The 18,665-nt window shown below is 36.6% G+C and overlaps 1 protein-coding gene and 1 non-coding gene across 2 annotated transcripts in view; both read left to right on the plus strand.

The window, feature by feature from the left end:
* LYST (lysosomal trafficking regulator) overlaps nt 1–18,665 on the plus strand; it is a 163,660-nt gene that overhangs the window by 67,140 nt on the left and 77,855 nt on the right. Inside the window, exons 15-21 of the mRNA XM_025850667.2 lie at nt 384–544; nt 1,582–1,772; nt 4,142–4,387; nt 6,798–6,971; nt 8,101–8,250; nt 12,249–12,386; nt 16,454–16,652. Coding sequence (XP_025706452.1) covers nt 384–544; nt 1,582–1,772; nt 4,142–4,387; nt 6,798–6,971; nt 8,101–8,250; nt 12,249–12,386; nt 16,454–16,652 — 1,259 coding nt within the window. The remainder of the gene's footprint in view (nt 1–383; nt 545–1,581; nt 1,773–4,141; nt 4,388–6,797; nt 6,972–8,100; nt 8,251–12,248; nt 12,387–16,453; nt 16,653–18,665) is intronic.
* Nucleotides 12,702–12,840, plus strand: LOC112807942 (U4 spliceosomal RNA). The gene has a single exon (XR_003204197.1). It is a non-coding gene; the product is annotated as a U4 spliceosomal RNA (small nuclear RNA).

Here is an 18,665-nt window from a genome sequence, read left to right on the forward strand (position 1 = left end):
AAGATGATATTTTAGGAATGGTTTACCACAGTGGGAGACTTCTTGGTAAAATTAGGGGGAGGTGGTCAGTTTGTATCTGTAAATCGGGAAGGCACATGTGCAGAAGTCAATGACAAAGAAAACTCGTGTCACATGTCCAGTCCCATGTCCCATGGCCTGCTGTAGGACCAGCAGGCATCTCTGTTTTGCCCCCTCTCTGGAATTTGTGTACTGCCAGCACCATGGACCAAGAGAGCAGAATCCATTCTTCTTTTTCTTCCCTTCACCAACTCTGTGATGCCGAACCAAGAAAACTGTTCAAGAATTTCCCATTATTAAACATTCATACTTGTAAAATACTGAAGTCACTGAAATAATTTGATTTAACTGTGTTTTTTACGTAGGAAACCTGATGTTACTTTGGATTTTGTGCTTCCAAGAAGAACAAGTCTGTCATCTGATAGCAATAAGACATTTTGCATGATTGGCCATTGTTTATCATCCCAAGAAGAGTTTTTGCAATTGGCTGGAAAATGGGACCTGGGAAATTTACTCCTCTTCAATGGTATATTTTTCTCCTTCAAAGGATTTCTAATTTTTTTCAATTAATAAGTATTAAACTAGTCAATTATCCTGGATAAGATATTAATCCCTGTTCCTTCATTGATGCTTAATAAGTACATTATCTAGAAACCAAGATGCATTTTTAAAATATTTTAACGTTTTTATAATCAAGATGCTTCTTAAAATTGATATATACATTTAATGTAGGGGTATGCATGATACACCAACCCCTCTCCCCTAAAAAGAAAGCTTATGTTAAATCAACTTTATTTTATAATCCTGGAAAATGCACTATTATGACAAGTAAACTTAGAATGGTTGTCTCTCTTACTTATAATTTTAGGATATTCTATAAAAATATTAAATTTTAGGAAAACAGAAATATATGTTTAAAAAATGTGTATATATATATATATATATATATATATATATATATATCACTAAACCTGGCACATAATAGCATTCAGGCAGTGTTTATTGAATAGATAGATGGGTGGAAGAAATAGAGACATCAATCCACATTTATTTTAAAAAGGAATTTACTGAAGTGTAGTTTCCATTTACTTAAAAAGGCAGAACAAAACAAAAATAACTGTTCTCTAAGGAACAAATAGAATTTTGTGATTTTATTTTATCACAAGCTTCACAGTTAACTCTCTATATATTAATTCATTTTCCATCCATAGTTGGCATAGGTTATTTGCTCATGACACCAATTTGGAATTTGAGGCTTTATCAATTGTATAGAGATAAAAGAATTTGGCAGAAAGAATTAATTCTTGCTTTCTTGCTTTTTATGAAAAATTCTGGTTGGGGGTGCCTGGGTGGCTCAGTTGGTTAAGCATCTGCCTTCAGCTCAGGTCATGATCCTGGGGTCCTGGGATCTAGCCCTGCTCTGGCTCCCTGCTCAGGGAGGAATTGGCTTCTCCCTCTGCCCCTCGCCTTGCTCCTGCTCTCTCTCAAAATAAAAATAAAGTCTTAAAAAAAAATTCTGGTTGGAATGATATAAATAAGTAACTTTATTTTTCTGCTATTCAGGAGCTAAGATTGATTCACAAGAGGCCTTTTATCTATATGCTTGTGGACCCAACCATACATCTATAATGCCATGCAAATATGGCAAGCCTGTGAATGACTACTCCAAGTATATTAATAAAGAAATTTTGCAATGTGAACAAATCAGAGAACTTTTTATGACCAAGAAAGAAGTGGACATTGGTCTCTTAATTGTAAGTTTTCATTTTATATGTTTTAGCTTTATGGGAACTGATAATATATCTTTATTAAATGTATAATTAGCTATGAATTAAGTTTCTAAAGTGTCTCTTCTTTCTTTCTCAACAGTTTTGCTCCTTAAGAACATAGTTTCTTCTTAAAAAAATTGAAATACTCAGAATTTGCTTTCAAGTTTCAAATTTTTATCCCCTTTACCTTAGAACTGTATTGCTATACTAAGTATTAGTTTATACCTCCTAGTCATTCAAGAAAAATGTTTATGATATAGTGAAAATATAGCATGTGTTAGCCTAAAAAAATTGCTCATTATATTTCATTTCCATATTTACAAATAAATACTTTTATTTATAATATTAGCTTTAATTATATATATTCAAATTTTAGAATATTTATTCTTTAATACCAATAACAATCAAGAATTTGGCTCTCAAAATATTGCTAACTCTGCTTATATGAGACTCTCAGATTGTTTTTTATACATTATTGTAATATTTTGTTCTAGTATACAATTTAGGAACTTGTGATGGATATTTTTCATTACAGCAACTAGAAAGCTCAGCCTTTGTCTTAGAAGATCTACTAAAAACTGGTAGATCTGGCCATGAAACTGTGTTCCTCCTCTTGCTTCTTATGAGAGGTACAGTTAGAGGTCAGAGATGATTTTACTTGAAGGAGACTACTAGTTTGGAATGTATTTTGTTGCTGTTAATGAGATGTATATTTCATACTCAAAATAAATTCTGTTTTAAAGCTGTAACATTTGACTAAAGGAAAGGAGGAATTCTAGTGTAGATATTTTGTAAAACATAGGTAAGTCTTAAGTGGTGTTAAATATGTATCTGTGGTAAAGTAGCTAGAGGGTAGATACCTATGGAATTTGGCTAATGATCTGATACTGTGCATATGGTCTTTTTCTCCCAAGGGATATTTAAAAAGGGGGCTGGGAGCACTGTGGTGGTCCACTATGATTGAGCAGTGGTCAGGGATGCTAAATGTTCCATAGTACAAGGGCAGTATTATACAGCAAAGAATTAGCCCAAATGTCTCACCGTTGAGAAAACATGCTTGAGGGAAATGTTTCTCAAACCTGAGCATGCATCAGAATCACTCAGTGGACTTGTTAAAACAGATTGCTGGGCCAGAGTTTCGGATTCAGCAGGGGCTGAAGTGTGGCCTAGGAACTTGCATTTTTAACAAATCACAGATGATGCTGATGCTGCTGGTTCAGGACCACACACTGGGAATCCATGCTTTAGGGAGACCAAGGGGTTCACACAACTAGGTTTGTTCAGATAATAATTTTAACTCTCTAGTTTTTGGTTAGTCCATTTGTTTTCACACACAAAATTACCTTAATCCTTTTATTTTGCTTAAAAGGAATTAGATAAGTCATAAAATTTAACATAAATTATCACAAACAAAAATTCAAAGGGTTTAATGTGAAAACTCTTTTTAGCAAGCAAATTTTTTTAGCCTGGTTTAGTAACTTGGGGATTATGAGGTCATGAGCAAAAAGTCTGGCAAGGCGGGGATGTCAGGTGGGACTCGTCTCAGGCAGATGAACATTTTTTCAGCTTGCTGATGAAAACTACTACAGGTTTAAGGTTTTGTTTTGCCCAGCGTAATCATATATAGTAGACTGTTAGTCATGTTAGTTGTTATACAAATGCACCAGATGATGTCTGGATGAAACTGTATTTAAATCACCGTGGTTGAAAGTGATCAAAGCCCAAGGCCCCCATAGTTTCTGTGAGAAGCACGTGATTTCCCTAAGCCTGAGCTCTCTACCTGAAGTTATAACCTGATTGAAACTACCCTCTGTGGGGAGAAATATTGCAAATTCTTCTCAGTTTTAGTTAGGAATGATAGTCTGGAATTTTATTCTAGTAGAAAGATCTGGCTTACAGTCACTTTTAAATGAGTAGTCAGCCTGTGAACAAATTCAAGGCAAAAATTTTGAATTCACTGACCCAGAGTTCCCATTTCATGAGGTTGTAAAGATCGGTTTAATATTTGTAAAGGCAAACAACAGTGCCTGGTCTGCAATGAATGTGGTATAAGACTCAGGTGTTTTTAGTAGCAATAGGAAGTATAATTTCATGTTTATTCCAAAACGGTTAAAGCGGGAATCTTTCCCAGCCTTGACAAGGTTTATATTATTTATTGGTCACTGCTAATTGAAACTGATCTTTTCCTTTGTGGGGAAGCCACATTGCTCCTCATGTTTATCTTTGTTTAGTGTAGTGTCTGTCAAAGAAAACAATTTGTTGGGTACCTTTTCACTTTGAAATATTTATTTGCTGGTTGATAACTTACTTTTTAAATTTTGTTTAGTTACTAAAGGAAAATATTTGTGTTTCAGGAAAGTCTTTCAGTTGTTTACACAACTAACTGTCCTGCTCAGTATACCATCTATGAGCCAGTTATTAGACTTAAAGGTCAGATGAAAACCCAACTTTCCCAAAGACCTTTCAGCTCAAAAGAAGTTCAGAGCATCTTGTTAGAATCGAATCATCTAAAGAATCTCCGGCCTACTGAATGTAAAACTATTCAAGGCATTTTGCACGAGATTGGTGGAACTGGTATATTTGTTTTTCTCTTTGCTAGGGTAAGAATCACTGATTACAGTTTTATCTGAAGAGAAACTACTTCTTTAATACTGATAAATTTCAGTGGATTTTTTAAAATTACAACAACAATTATAAATCAACCATATTAAACTTTTAAGATAAAATCACATGTTGGTTAGGAAGTCATCAAGCCTTCTGCCACACATGGTGAAAATTTCTTTTAATTGTGGAGATTTTAAAAGTTTTCTACTATCCAGAAATGTAATTAGAACAATTAAATATTAAATGTACAAGATTTAATGGGGTGCCTGGCTGGCTCAGTGGGTAGAATGTGCGATTCTTGATCTCGGGGTCATGAGTTCAAGCCCCACATTGGGTGTAGAGATTACGTTTAAATAAATAAATAAATAAATAAACAAACAAACAAGATTTAAATTGTCAATGAGGGAAAAAATACATGTTATAGTAACAAAAAGAAGAAAGGTGTCCTTTGGACAACTGGGCACATTCAAGGTGGTATGGCCTTAGATAAGGAATGTATTCTTTTTTTTTTTAAGATTTATTTATTTATTTGAGAGAGAGCATGGGGGAGGGGCAGAGGGAGAGGTAGAAGGAGAGGGAATCTTAAGCAGACTCCCCACTGAGCGCAGTCTCAGGGCTTGATCTCACGACCCTGAGACCAGGACCTGAGCTGAATCCAAGAGTCCAACGCTTAAACCAACTGCCACCCAGGCACCCCAGGAATGTGTTCTTTAAAATAAGGTTTGTGAAATTTGTTTTTCCCAAGCTTCCAGATGCATGGAAGAAAACAAGCGTCAGCAAATAAGTACAAAAAATAATTTGAGTTTGTTTGAAGTTTTTTTAAAGAGAAGGAGAAATATAAAAAGCTTGACTGACGTCATGAGTACTATATTAGAATAAATTGTTTAATTATCCGTTCTACTTAGTCGTCTTAGGGCAGGGACAGTATCTTTCCTGACATAGAGTAGACCGTCAACAAGTATATACTGATTGTTTACAGGGATTGCTGAAATCCTAAATAGGGAGTACAAATGGTACTAATTATCTGTCCTTCCTCAAGGTCCATTTCCTTGTTTAACTAAAGCAGCCTTAATCTTCTTTCATCCTTAGAATTTTATTCCTAGGTGTAACTTCTGCAGCATTCCCCAATTTTCACAGTCTCCCTAACTGGCTTGCTTTCCTCGATGGAACCACCACCTTTGATTGATTTTGCAATAAGGGGCACATCAGTGTCTGATATTATCATTGCTGTTCTTATATTTTGTCAACATTGACTCACCATACTCTAAGCTGTTTTTTTCTTTTCTTCCTTTTTCAGAATTTTTTTTGCATCCAATATCTAGTTGATTTTCCCATAATATTTTAAAATTAAAAGCTTTTTAACTGCTCATCAACATTTCATGACTGACTTTTATAGCTTGGTATAATAAAAAAATGTATATCTTTGGTTTTCCCTCTTTCATCAAGTTACTAAACATAATGTTGTTATGATTACTGTTACACAGTGACTAGATCCTAGAGAAAATGGTTAATCTTTTATTTTACCCACATTTAGGATCTTGCCAATAAGACTTCTGATTTGTCACACTTAAAACTTAGGAACTTTATTCACTATTTTTCCTCCTCCCCTACAAAAATAAAATTTAGTTTCCTTAAAAACCTTGCATGTTATAGGCTGCCTGTTGAACTGAATTCTGCCATCCAGCCAAACAGGCAACTTGCAGCCTCCTAGCTGTACCAGGAACTTCTGGCTTTAGGCCTTTACCCCTCTCCTGTCTCTTGCACCCAGCCATCTGCTGTTCCTACTTTCTAGGATTTTGCCGTCTTTCCAGGCCATCTTCTCTCCATTTAGGCTTCCCTAACCCAAGCAGAGTAGAGTCGGAAATAGTTTCTGCGCCCTTGTAACACTCAGATCTCATTCTAGTTTGCCTTTAGTCATGATAATGAGGTGTATGTTTCATTTATAGTAGTTGTCAGAAAGCATTGGTTTAATTGCAGTACAAGGCAAATCTGTGGTTTACATAGATCTTGTCTTTTGACTAGATAGTAGGCCCCAATGGGGGCAAGTATCATGCCTTTTAGTTCTTTGTTTTCTTCCACAGCATGTAATGCAGAGCCTTTTTGTTGATGGACTAATCAAAAACCTGAGGCATTTTGCTGACATTTCAGATCACTAATAAAATGCTACTGACTTATACAGTTGTAAATGTTATTTTAGTTCATTTATAGTATAGTATATTTAAGAGACTAAAGATCATGGGATTTATGTCTTTCATTTTTGTTTATTTATAATGCTTGAATAATGAAGTGTGAGCAAAAAAAAGCTTTCAAATAAAACTGATGGATTAATGTTATGTAGTAGTAGATAATCATACATGTTAAATTTTTCTCTCAATAAATTAAAATAAATATATATATATTTTTTAGGTTGTGGAACTCAGTAGCTGTGAAGAAACTCAAGCATTAGCACTGAGAGTTATACTCTCATTAACTAAATATAACCAACAGAGAATACATGAATTAGAAAATTGTAATGGACTTTCCATGATTCATCAGGTGTTGATTAAACAAAAATGCATTGTTGGCTTTCATGTTTTGAAGGTATGTCCCCATAAAATTTATTCTTACAGTTTCATATGCAATGATACTTCTTTCTTCATTAGTCTTCCAACAATAGAATTTTCTGTTTCAGTTACTCCTGAAGAAAACAAAGGAAACTCAACAGTGTATATCTAATCAAACTAAGATACTCTTCTGGTTTTCTTCATCATTTACATAATTACATTTTTGTCTTGTTTAAAGCATTTTAGAAGAGTAAGAGAAAAAAATTAACTCATAGAATTTTAGATCTGGATGAACTGGAGCTGTCTCTTAAGGCTGGCCCCTCATTCTGTAGGTTGATGAAATTAAGACCCACAGAGACAATTGTTGTTTGCCTCAGCTCCCAGTTACGGAAGAGAACCCAGAGTTAGTTTTTTAAAGCTGTATTAGTTTTTATTTTGATCCAGCTATCATTATATACTTAAACACCTTTCTAGCCAAAAGCATTTGGTAACGTGAAACTGTTTCTCTCTGAGGGTACTAGTAGTAAGGCAAGAGACTATCTCCTCACCTGCACCCTCAACCCCCCACTCCTTAAAATATCAAGATCCACATTTAAGGCATGAATCCTTAGTACTTTTTGGAAAAGGGCTTGTTTTTCTTTTTTAAAGATTTTATTTACTTGGGAGAAAGAGAGAGCAAGAGAGAGAGAGAGAACACAAGCAGGGGGGAGAGAGAGAGGGAGAGGGAGAAGCAGGCTCCCCACTGAGTAGGGAGCATGATGCAGGACTCGATCCCAAGGTCCTGGGATCATGACCTGAGCCGAAGGCAGACTTTCAACCGACTGAGCCACCCAGGCACCCTTGGAAAGGTTTTTAAAGCCTAACAGAGTCATTGAATTTTAAAAAATAATGGAAAAACAAATAAAAATAAAAAATAAAAATAGAATGTTTGTTTTACCTATGTTTGAAACTGAATAATCATTTACCAATATTTGAAAGTTTGTGTTTTTCTAATTTGAATTGTTTTGCAAAACAAATTAAAAATACTACGTGAAATGTTGAATTATTCACTAGTTTTCCTTTGAATTTAATGTTATGACTGCTAAGATTGAAAGCTTAATGTTTCTGTTGAATTTTTGGATTAATCATCTATTAATGCATCTTGTATTAATGCTAATTTTCCATAGACCCTTCTTGAAGGTTGCTGTGGTGAAGATATTATTCATGTCAATGAGAATGGAGAGTTTAAGTTGGATGTAGAGTCTAATGCTATAATCCAAGATGTTAAACTGCTAGAGGAGCTATTGCTTGACTGGAAGATATGGAATAAAGCCAAGGCATGTGCTTTTATTGATTTTATTTCTTTTAAGATTTATTTATTTATTTGAGAGAGAGAGAGTGCTCACGCGCACACACGTGTGAATGGCAAGAGGGGCAGAGGGAGAGGGAGATAGAATCTCCAGCAGACTTCCCTCTGAGTGCAAAACCAGACGCAGTGTGGGGCTCACTCTCATGACCCTGAGATCATGACCTGAGCCGAAATCAAGAATCAGATGCTTACCCAGTTGAGCCCCCAGATGCCCCCATGTGCTTTTATTTTTAACGGTAGAAAACATGTGACATAAATTTACCCTCTTAACAATTTTTGTGTGTATAATACAGTATTAACTATATACACTCTGTTGTACAGCAGATATTTAGAACATTTTCATCTTGCTTTACTGAAACTATCCCTATTGAACAACTCCCCCTATTTCTCCTGCCCCCTACCCCAGTCCCTGGCAACCACCACACTATGTTGCTATGAGTTTGATTACTTTAGACATGTCATAGAAGTGTAATCATTCAGTATTTGTCTTTCTGTGATTGGTTTATTTCACTTAGTGTATATCCTTAATGTTCATTTGCATTGTAGTATATGACAAGATTTCTTTCTTTTGTAACACTGAATAATACCATCGTATGTATATACCACATTTCCTTTATCCTTCCTTCTATCAATAGACATTTAGGTTGCTTCCATATCTTGGATTTTGTGAATAACACTGTAATGGACATGGGTGTGTGAATGTTTCTTTGAGATCCTGTTTTCAGTTCTTTTGGATATATACCCAGAAGTGGGATTGCTGAATTATATAATAATTCCAGTTTTAATTTTTTAAGGAACCTCTACACTATTTTCCATAACAACTGCACCATTTTACAATCCCACCACCAAGGTACAAGGATTCTAATTTCTCCACATCCTTGCCAACAATTGTTATTTTCCGGTTTTTTGATAGTGGCCATCTTATTGGGTATGAGATGATATTTTATTGTGGTTTTGATTTGCATTTCCCTGATATTTAGTGATGATGAGCATCTTTTCATATACTTGTTGGCCATTTGTATATTTTCTTTGGAGAAATGTCTGTTCATGTTCTTTGCCCATTTTTAAAATGAATTATTTGATTTTTTTTGTTATTGAGTTGTAGGAGTTCTCAATATATTTTGATATTAATTCCTCATCTGATATGTGTTTGCAAAGATTTTCTCCCATTCCATAGGTTGGTTGGTTCCTTTGCTGCACAGAGAGACATGTACTTTTAAATATTTATCTAATCATTCTTCTGGAGAACAGAACAAACTTACTACTTCAATGTAATGTTAATTATAAATGGAAATGTGGAGGTTATTTTCTGTGCAAGTTTTTGAGCAGTCATCGGTAATGCTGAGCTGGAGGGTTAGGATCAGAACTTGGCCTAACTAGAAATAGCTAGAGCAGTACTCAGGCTGGAGAACATGGAGCTCATTCAAATCAGCTGGGGACTTGCATTTAGCATAAACACTCAAAGGGGATCCTGCTAAGAAGAGTCTGGAGAGTCAAGTCAAGGAGAGGTAAATGTACGCACTTCTGAATAGGGCAGCCTAGTTGCCCATGAGTCACAGAGCTGAATCAGGGTATGTAGGGCAAAACTATGAAGTCTTGACTTCATCATAAGCGTAAATTGAGGAACATGGTTGATATTAGATCTAGACACAGCATCTCCACAATTGGATGGATGCACTGGTCTTCACAAGGACCCAGCCAGGGAATGAATACAGGGCTATTTCCTTTCTGCTCTAGTTTTTTATTTTTGGGGGGGTGGGGCTTGGGGGGGCTTTTTTGTTTGTTTGTTTTTTAAGTAGGCTACATGCCTAGTGTGGAACCCCATGCAGGGCTCGATCTCACGACCCTGAGATCAAGACCTGAGCCAAGATCAAGAGTAGGACTCTCAACCAACTGAGCCACCCAGGTACCCAGTGCCCTAGTTTTAAACAGTCTTGATGGTATAGGCTCATATAAGCTCCTTATTCTAGTGTAGACTAGATTGTCTAGAGCTATTTAGAGATAACAACATTACCATTAAATGTAATTAAAGACCAATCCAAAGTATATGACTTTAGAATTTTTAAAAAATCAGTTATTCCTAGATTTGGCAGTACTTCCCCCAAATTTACTCATTATCAATAATGAGTTGGGAAGCTGAAAGAAACCTTTATAATCTATTATTAATAAAGATAAGTTTTGACCATGCATGCTAGAGGAAAGACAGAATTATTTTTCTAATCTTCCTATAGAAAATTGTATTACAAAAGTATTATTATATGAAGGTACAATCTTCCAGTTATGAAATAAATAAGACATGGGGATGTAAGGTACAGCATAGGGAATATAGCCAATAATATGATAACAACTTCATATAGTGATGGATGGTAACTGCATTTCTTGTGGTAACCACTTCATAATGTCTATAAAAATTGAATCACTAAGTTGTATACCTGAAACAAATACAATATTGTATGTCAATTATTCTGCAAAAGAAAAAAAAGAAGCAATTAAAGAACATGCAGCCTCACATGGGGGAAAGTATTATAATGTTGTGTTAAGCAGCTAACTGAACTATTGCTTTTTTCTGGACTTTATCGTACTTACCAATTTTTAAAACTTTGTCATTTGTCATGATTTCTTTTCTCATCCCAAATAAATTCTGATTTTCAGAATAAAAAATAACCATATATGTGTGTGCATAAAAATATGTGTAATGTCGCATGAAGAAAAAGCAAATGTACAGTGATACCAGATGTCAACACACAGAGGCAGTATACATATAAATGTATAGTAAACAGCTCGATTGTAGACCGGAAGAACAAACCTAACTAAATGGTCGGCAGTCGTTGTAGTTAGTATTTCAAAAGAGGATGCTAATTTGGGGTGGTTGATTAAAAAACAAAACATTTTTTTCCTGAATTCAGTAGTGATACACACAAATACTTCTGTGAGTTTGAAATAAGGTTTTCTTTCCTAATGAATAATTTTTAACTGAGTTTGTCTTTTGTTGTTGGTTGTTTACTTTGCCACTGTTCTATTTGGTACTATTTTTCAGACCTGAATCAAGTTTTCATACTTGGGCTGTTTTGTGCTCCCATTCTCATGTGCCTTGTTCTTCTAGGGCATCTTGACCCCTGTCTTATGAAGAGAGAGGCCTTGGTTATAATAGTATGATTAAATCTGTCAAATCCATGGCCTTTTCATTGTTCATTGCCATCAAATAATGGCAGGAGAACTAGCAAGACCTGCAGCCCAAACCAGTTAATTTTGTCTCTTATTAACAGCTTTGCCGAAAGGTCATTTGGGACAATAAAATGAGGTGAAGGTTATCTTTCAGTATTAGTTATCTATAGAAGATTCCTCTTTCTCCATTACTGAGGGTAATTTAAGATTGATTCTACATGGAAGAATCATTTTTAAGGCACCTTAAAAGGATGTTTGAAGATACACAATAGTCATGCACAGAATTCTATTATTTGGACTTAAAAGTAAATCAATCCAAAAATGCAGAATTTTCACATTGTCAGTGAGTTTTTTCAATTTAGTGAAATTTGTTGTAAATTATTTAATTAAGTACTGTATACACAAATTATAGAAGTTTATGCATTTTTAGTAATACTCTTTGAAAATAAATTATTTGGAAACAATTATATTGATAATGTGTGTTTCTCTATGTTGAATAAATCCCTCAAAATAATTCATCTATTGAAAATACTGTGTATTAGATAATGTCGCAGAAAGGTTAATGTACTGAAGCACCTAATACAATATTGCATTCAACATAAGTATTTAGAAATGTGCTATTGGTTTAAAAAAAAAAACAATAATAATAGTGTGGAGTAATTTTAAGATTTGCTTTTTCAGATAAATTTAATCTTTGACTCTGAATATGCACACAGTGATGGACTGGTATATGTCTTCTAAAAAGGATGTAGCATGTTTTTCAGTGACCACGTGCTGATTGGTATGTGTTTATTTTCTCAGCAAGGAGCATGGGAAACACTGCTGGCAGCTCTAGAAGTCCTCATCAGAGCGGATCACCACCAGCAGGTCTTTAATATTAAGCAGTTACTGAAAGCCCGAGTGGTCCATCACTTTCTACTGACTTGTCAGGTTTTGCAGGTAACTTTTCACGTAACTTTACATTGGGAGATATTTTCCACAATTATTTGTTTAGTAACTCAGTACTGTGAACTCACATTTTTGTGGGACTTTCAATGGAAGGAATTTTTTTTTTTTCCCCATCTTCCCTATTCTCCTGGATTCTTTCTTCCCAACCCCTGCCTCCTACAGCTTGACCTTCGCACTTCCATCATTCCTAACTCAATTACAAAAGAACAACAACTACTGTATTTCTGTGATGTCTCTATGTTGGAATAGAATAATAATTTTGTAACCTCTTGAATATCAACAATAGGAAAATTTTAACTTGTGGTAAGCTTTGCATAGTGGCAGAATGGTGGCCAGTGAGGTTTATCTGAGGCATGATTACTGCTAACTGAAACTTATCCCACATTCCTTAAATAACAAGTGCAAGTATGTTTTGTTTTAATAAGTATGGATTTGCCGAAGATCCGTTATATGTACCAGAAGTAGCATATTGAAAATATCCAAAATATTATACATGAAAAAGTGGCACACTCACCTCACCAGTAGTGTCTGTGCTATGACCTGGCTTCTAGTTAAATCTTTTGCTCTGCCTTCACAGATGTCCTTAAATTTATCACTTTGGTCAGTGTACAAGAGTATTTTTCAAGGTCGTTTATTTTTTTAGTGAGGCATCTACTAGGACTTTATCAGGTTGGATAAGTTCAGATGTTCCCTGAGAGCAGTAATATTTCTGTTTTTAATGCCTTTGTTTGGATGACACCAGGGGCTTCCCATTGCACTTGGGATAAAATCCAGACTCTGTGACAATATGCTCTGGTGACCACACCAGCCTCCCCTCATGCCACTGCAGCCACCTGGCTTTTTTTCTGTTCCTTAAACAAGTGAGTCTTTTCCCCTCTCAGGGCACATGATATTTTTTCTGACTGAGGAGTTATTGATCCTTTTCTTTCCATCTGGCCTGCTTCTCCTTCATATCTCACTTTAAATTTACTTCCTGAGAGAAGCCCTCCCTTCTCTATGCATCTAGAGTAACCCTTGCCCTTCCCCCCGACTCACTCCATGCATCTGCATTTGTTAGTGTCATGTCCTCATTTCTGAAATTCTGGTTTATTTCCCTCTGTAAACCTGCTGAAGGCAAGGATAATGTTTTTTTCTTTTTGTTTTTGATTATTTTTTTAATTTAAATTCAATTAATTAACATATAATGTACTATTAGCTACAGAGGTAGAGTTCAGTGATTCATCAGTCTTATATAACACCCAGTGTCCCATTACATCACGTGCCCTCCTTAATGTCCATTACCCAGTTACCCCATCCCCCCACCCCCTCCCCTCCAGCAGATAATGTTTTTTCTTGATCACACTGTAACTCCAGTACCTGGCACATACAGGCACCCAATAAATATTTGTTGAATGAATGAATTCTAAAAAAACAAAAAAACATTTTATTGCCTTTCTTTGGCCCTGTGGTAAATTAGACTGCTGTCTTCAGGAATACAATACAGTATGCTCAGAGGCTCACTGCTTGCTTGCTGAATAGTTTATGTAACATTTATACAGCAATTTTTCTCTAAATCAGTTTTCTTTGTATATCCACTTTGAAACTTGCTGACTAATTTTCAAAAAGTTCACAAGACAGTGTGAAGTTCTTATTCAGTCTTTCCATGTCAGAAAAGTAACACTTGTAAACTAGGAGATCTCTCTCTCTATATATATATATATATTCTCATTTCCATATATTTATAAAAATGCTAGAAAAATCGAGGTACCAATTCCTTTTCCTGAAAAATATATTTCTTCATCCTTCTTCATTCAAAGAGCCCATTATCAAATTAACAGCTAGTTATTAAGAATTGTTTTATGTTAGGTATTGTGGGAAGTATATAAAGAAATGAACTTAATTATTGTCTTTATGGTATCTCAGAGTATTTAAGAAAGATTGATAAATTGGTAATATATTGGATGTGGGGCCATTTCATTAGTTCATGAGTACAGTGTAAAGAACCTGAACTCAGGTGATGAAAAGAGGAGTGTAAAAGTTGGGAGCAAATGTGAAGGAGATTGTAAAGGGAATTAATAGGGCTTGATTCTGTCTAAATAGGAGCTATAGGAGAAATGAAATATATGATGCAAAATTTCCACCTGGGAGACTAGAAGGATGATAGCATCATGAAAGATGGAATTGTACGCGCAAGTTTTGTAGCTTATCCATTCTGCATCTGAGATTACAGTGGGGCGTTCAGTGGCCGTGACCACTGGACACGTAGATGTGCAAGATTGGAACTGGGGACACGGATGAGAGGGACAGATGGGGGACTGTCTGCACTGAAGCCACAGGGACAGATAAACACTACAAGATAAACAGTGTAGTGAAAGGATCGAAGAGGGCTGTGGCTTGCACCTCCAGAAATACCCATTTTCAGGTGTGAAACAGGAAAAAGAAACTGTTAAAAGATGTAGAAAGAGTAGTTGAAGAGCTAAGGGAAGAACCAGGAAACAGTGAAGTGAAAGCCCAGGGTGGGCAGAGGGGGAAAGAAAAAGGTGGTCTCCAGAGCCAAATAATGTGGAAAGTTCAAAGAAAATGGGGACAGGTAAAGGGCCACTGACAAATTCTAAATGACTCGCAAGAATCATTAAGGAATGAAGAAGGCAGGAACCAGGTTTCAGGGACTTTAGGCAGCACGTGTGGTGGATTCATTGGAGATAGTGAAAATAAATAATGATTAAAAAGTCTAGCAGCAAACGAAGAGAGAAACAGAAAGTTAACAAAAGGTTCCCAAAATTCAAGTTAAGGGAATTTTTTTTGGAAAAAGAGAGTGGGGGAGGGGCAGAAGGAGAGTAAGAATCTTTTTTTTTTGAGAGAGAGAGAGACAGACAGAGTCTGAAGCAGGCTCCATGCCCAGCACGGAGCCCCGACGTGGGGCTTGATCTGACAGTCCTGAGATCATGACCTGAGCCAAAGTCAAGAGTGAGACACTTAACTAACTGAGCCACCCAGGTGCCCCAGGGGATTTTTTTTTTTTTTAATGAAGTAGGATACCAGTGGCTATTTGTAAGGGGTCCGTGGAAAGGACAAGACTGAGGGAACATGGCCTGGGATGGGCTTGGGAACGAATGGCTGGGGCGGCGAGCAGGAGGGGGGAGGCACCAGGGGCACCATCATCCATGTGCAGGGAGAGGGAAGATGAGGAAGTTTAACTCCCTTGGTGTTGATCTAGAGGCCAACTGCTCCCTATTGGGGGTGGAGTTGGGGAGTATCAATAATTTATTTATACCTGTCTTTATGTTTAGTAATTGCTTGGCCTTCTCCCAGGTCTTCTTATACCAGGCAATCGATGATGCCGCAGAGAAGGTTCAGAGGTCTGGGTGTGAGTTATAGCTGCACTACTTACGTGTTTTCTGTGTGGTTTAAGGTAGTCATATAATCACTTTGAGCTTCACAGTCTAGAAACGAAGGGTAAAACCTGTCAGAGCTGTCGTGAGAAAGAGCTTGGTAAACTGGCACACACTGTAGTAATATAATCGATTTTGTCTATCAGGAATTTCTCCTTGTGATCCCTTTGTAGTAGTACAGAGACAATGGTAGTAGTCATAATAGTACGACTCTTAGCTGGCATTTATGTGGGGCTTCCCTTACGTGAGGTCTCTTCCAAGAGTCTGTGTCATTTAATCCTTATGACAACCCTATGAAGTAACATGATTATTCCCATATTATAGATAAACTGAGGCATGGAGATATTAAATATGCCCCCAAATCACCCAGCTAGTGAGTGGGGAAGCCAGAATGCACAGCTAGGTGGTTTGGCTTCTGAGCCAGGCTTGTGTTTGCCACAATATAACTTCGCCTTGTTAATTAAAATAAATGGGCTAGAAGTAAGTTGCCATTGGTTTTAATGAATTTTTAATGGCAAGATTGCTTGAACTGAGAAGTAGCAACTCAGTTTAATGGTAAATATGGTCAGACTAGGGTAGTAAACCAACACAATTCTGTCTTAAATGGAATCTGTTGCTTAAACGAAAAATGTTGGTTAAGTTGACAGTTCTCTTTAAATCTAAAGAGAGTTTTTTTTATTTTTTCAGGAACACAAAGAGGGGCAGCTTACCTCCATGCCCCGAGAGGTTTGTAGATCATTTGTGAAAATTATAGCAGAAGTCCTTGGATCTCCTCCAGATTTGGAATTATTGACAGTTATCTTCAATTTCCTTTTAGCAGTTCACCCTCCTACTAATACTTACGTTTGTCACAACCCCACAAACTTCTACTTTTCTTTGCACATAGGTAGGTATAATCATTTTTTGTTAGATACTGGCTATCTTAGTTTTCATTATTTTTCTTCCCACTCGATCCACATTTGTTTGATATTCATTGACTGGCTTCTATGTGCTAGAAACTGCCCTAATCACACACTGGGATTGGGACAGGGCAAAGGGCTGTAGAATGAACCAGACACAGGCTCTGCCTTCAGAGAGCTTCACTGCCAAGAGGAGAGAGGAGACAAATACTCAAATATCTATAGTAAGAAACAATATCTGGTAAGTACCTAATAGATTCAAAAGAAGGACTGATTAGATTTTAGAGGAGTGAGGGTCTCATCAGACAGCTGTGGAGAAAGAAGATTTAATACATTCTATATCTGACATGGGCATTGAAGAATTTAGGTAGAATTTGAGAGGTTTCCAGGTAAAGAGAATGACTTAAAGAGAGAAAAAAATAGAGAAAATAATAATGAATTTTACCCAAGTCTAGGGATCTCTAAAGGATCAGTGAGGAAACAATACCATAAATATAGTTTGGGACCGTCACTTATTTATTTTCCCCCCTAAGATCATATTAAATGGGTCCTTGAATGTGAGGCCAGAGAATATGAACTTATATTCTATTTAGGGGGCCACTGAAGGGTTTTGTTTTGTTGTTTTGTTTGTTTTGAGCAAAGAATATGATGGAATTAAATTGCTGCAATAAAATTCAGGAAAGAGAAACTACCCACATAGAAGTAAGTGGAAGCTCTGAGACTAGATGAGACCACTGAAGAAAAGTATAGAGAGAGAGTGAGGGGAAAAGGAGGCAAAGGCTAGAACTAAAGAAAGAGTAATTAGCGTAAGAGAAAGATGGAATAACTAGGGTTTTAAAAGCACCAGGAAAATGTAATGTGGTAAGAAAGCAAGCAAGAATGTACCTATGAGAAAACTAGATAGTAAATTTAGAGAGGAAAACTGGTTGTAAAACAGGCATTTAGGAATGTAATAAATGAATAAAATGATTCAACAGCAGTAAAAATCCAAATGGAAACAGACAACATGACTTTGTGTTTGGTTCAGCACACATTTAGTGAATAAAGTACTGTCAAGATTCTGGAAACAGGGTAGTTGCAAAGATGAGTAGAATGTGGTCCACTCCTATATGAAGCTTACAGCCTAGCTGAGGGGAAAGAGACATAAACAGGTGATGACAGCATGTGGAAAGCACAGTGATAGACATATTCTGTTTTCTGGAAGCATAGAGCCCGGTGAGGAGATGTTTCCTGGAGGAGGTGATGCCCACTTAAAGGCTGGGGAGGAGTTGAAGGGAAGGGGCTTCCAAACAAAGCAAACAGCTTGATTGGGAGCTGTGAGAAATAGGCGTACAGAACTGTCCCGGCAGACAGAAGGCTGGAAGGGATCTGGAGGCAGATCACGGAGATTCTCGTAGACAAGAAGTTTGGACTTTATCCAGAGTGTTAAGGAGGCAACAGAGAGCTACTGGAAGGTTCTTAGCAGGGGTTGACATTTGATAGAATTCTGAAAGCTATGAGGATTTGAGGGTGACCAGATGTCCATCGCAGATACCGTTTGGAAGTCTGTGACAGGCCTCCAGGTGGGAGATGAGTGCCCGCGTTATAGCACTGTGCTCGGGACAAGAGGAGTTCAAGAAGCAGAATCAAGTCAGCAGAACCTGGAGACTGACTTCACGTGGATAAAGGAAAGGTAGTGGTCAAGGGTGAATCCTGAGTTCTACTTAGGAAATGGGTGCTTCTGCCAAATGGACCAGAGAACAAAACAGAAGGACTGAATTTAGGGCAGAAAGAGGGTTCAGATTTAGATTTGTAGCATTTATGGTGCATTTTAAGAAATCAAGCCATTGAATTTACAAGTCTGAAGCTCAGAAAGGACGATTAAGCTGAAGTGTGGAGTCATCCTGGACATTGAAGGAGATATATAAAAATATAGGACAGAGTCCTTTCCTCAAAGAGTGAGGTGAACAGTTAGCTGTTCAAATATAGAAATAAATATAAGTATAGTTGCAATTCAAAGA

The sequence above is a fragment of the Callorhinus ursinus genome, unplaced genomic scaffold, assembly GCF_003265705.2.
Source record: "Callorhinus ursinus isolate GAN/ISIS: 27379988/994484 unplaced genomic scaffold, GSC_fseal_2.0 scaffold32, whole genome shotgun sequence".
NCBI classification, from domain to species: domain Eukaryota; kingdom Metazoa; phylum Chordata; class Mammalia; order Carnivora; family Otariidae; genus Callorhinus; species Callorhinus ursinus.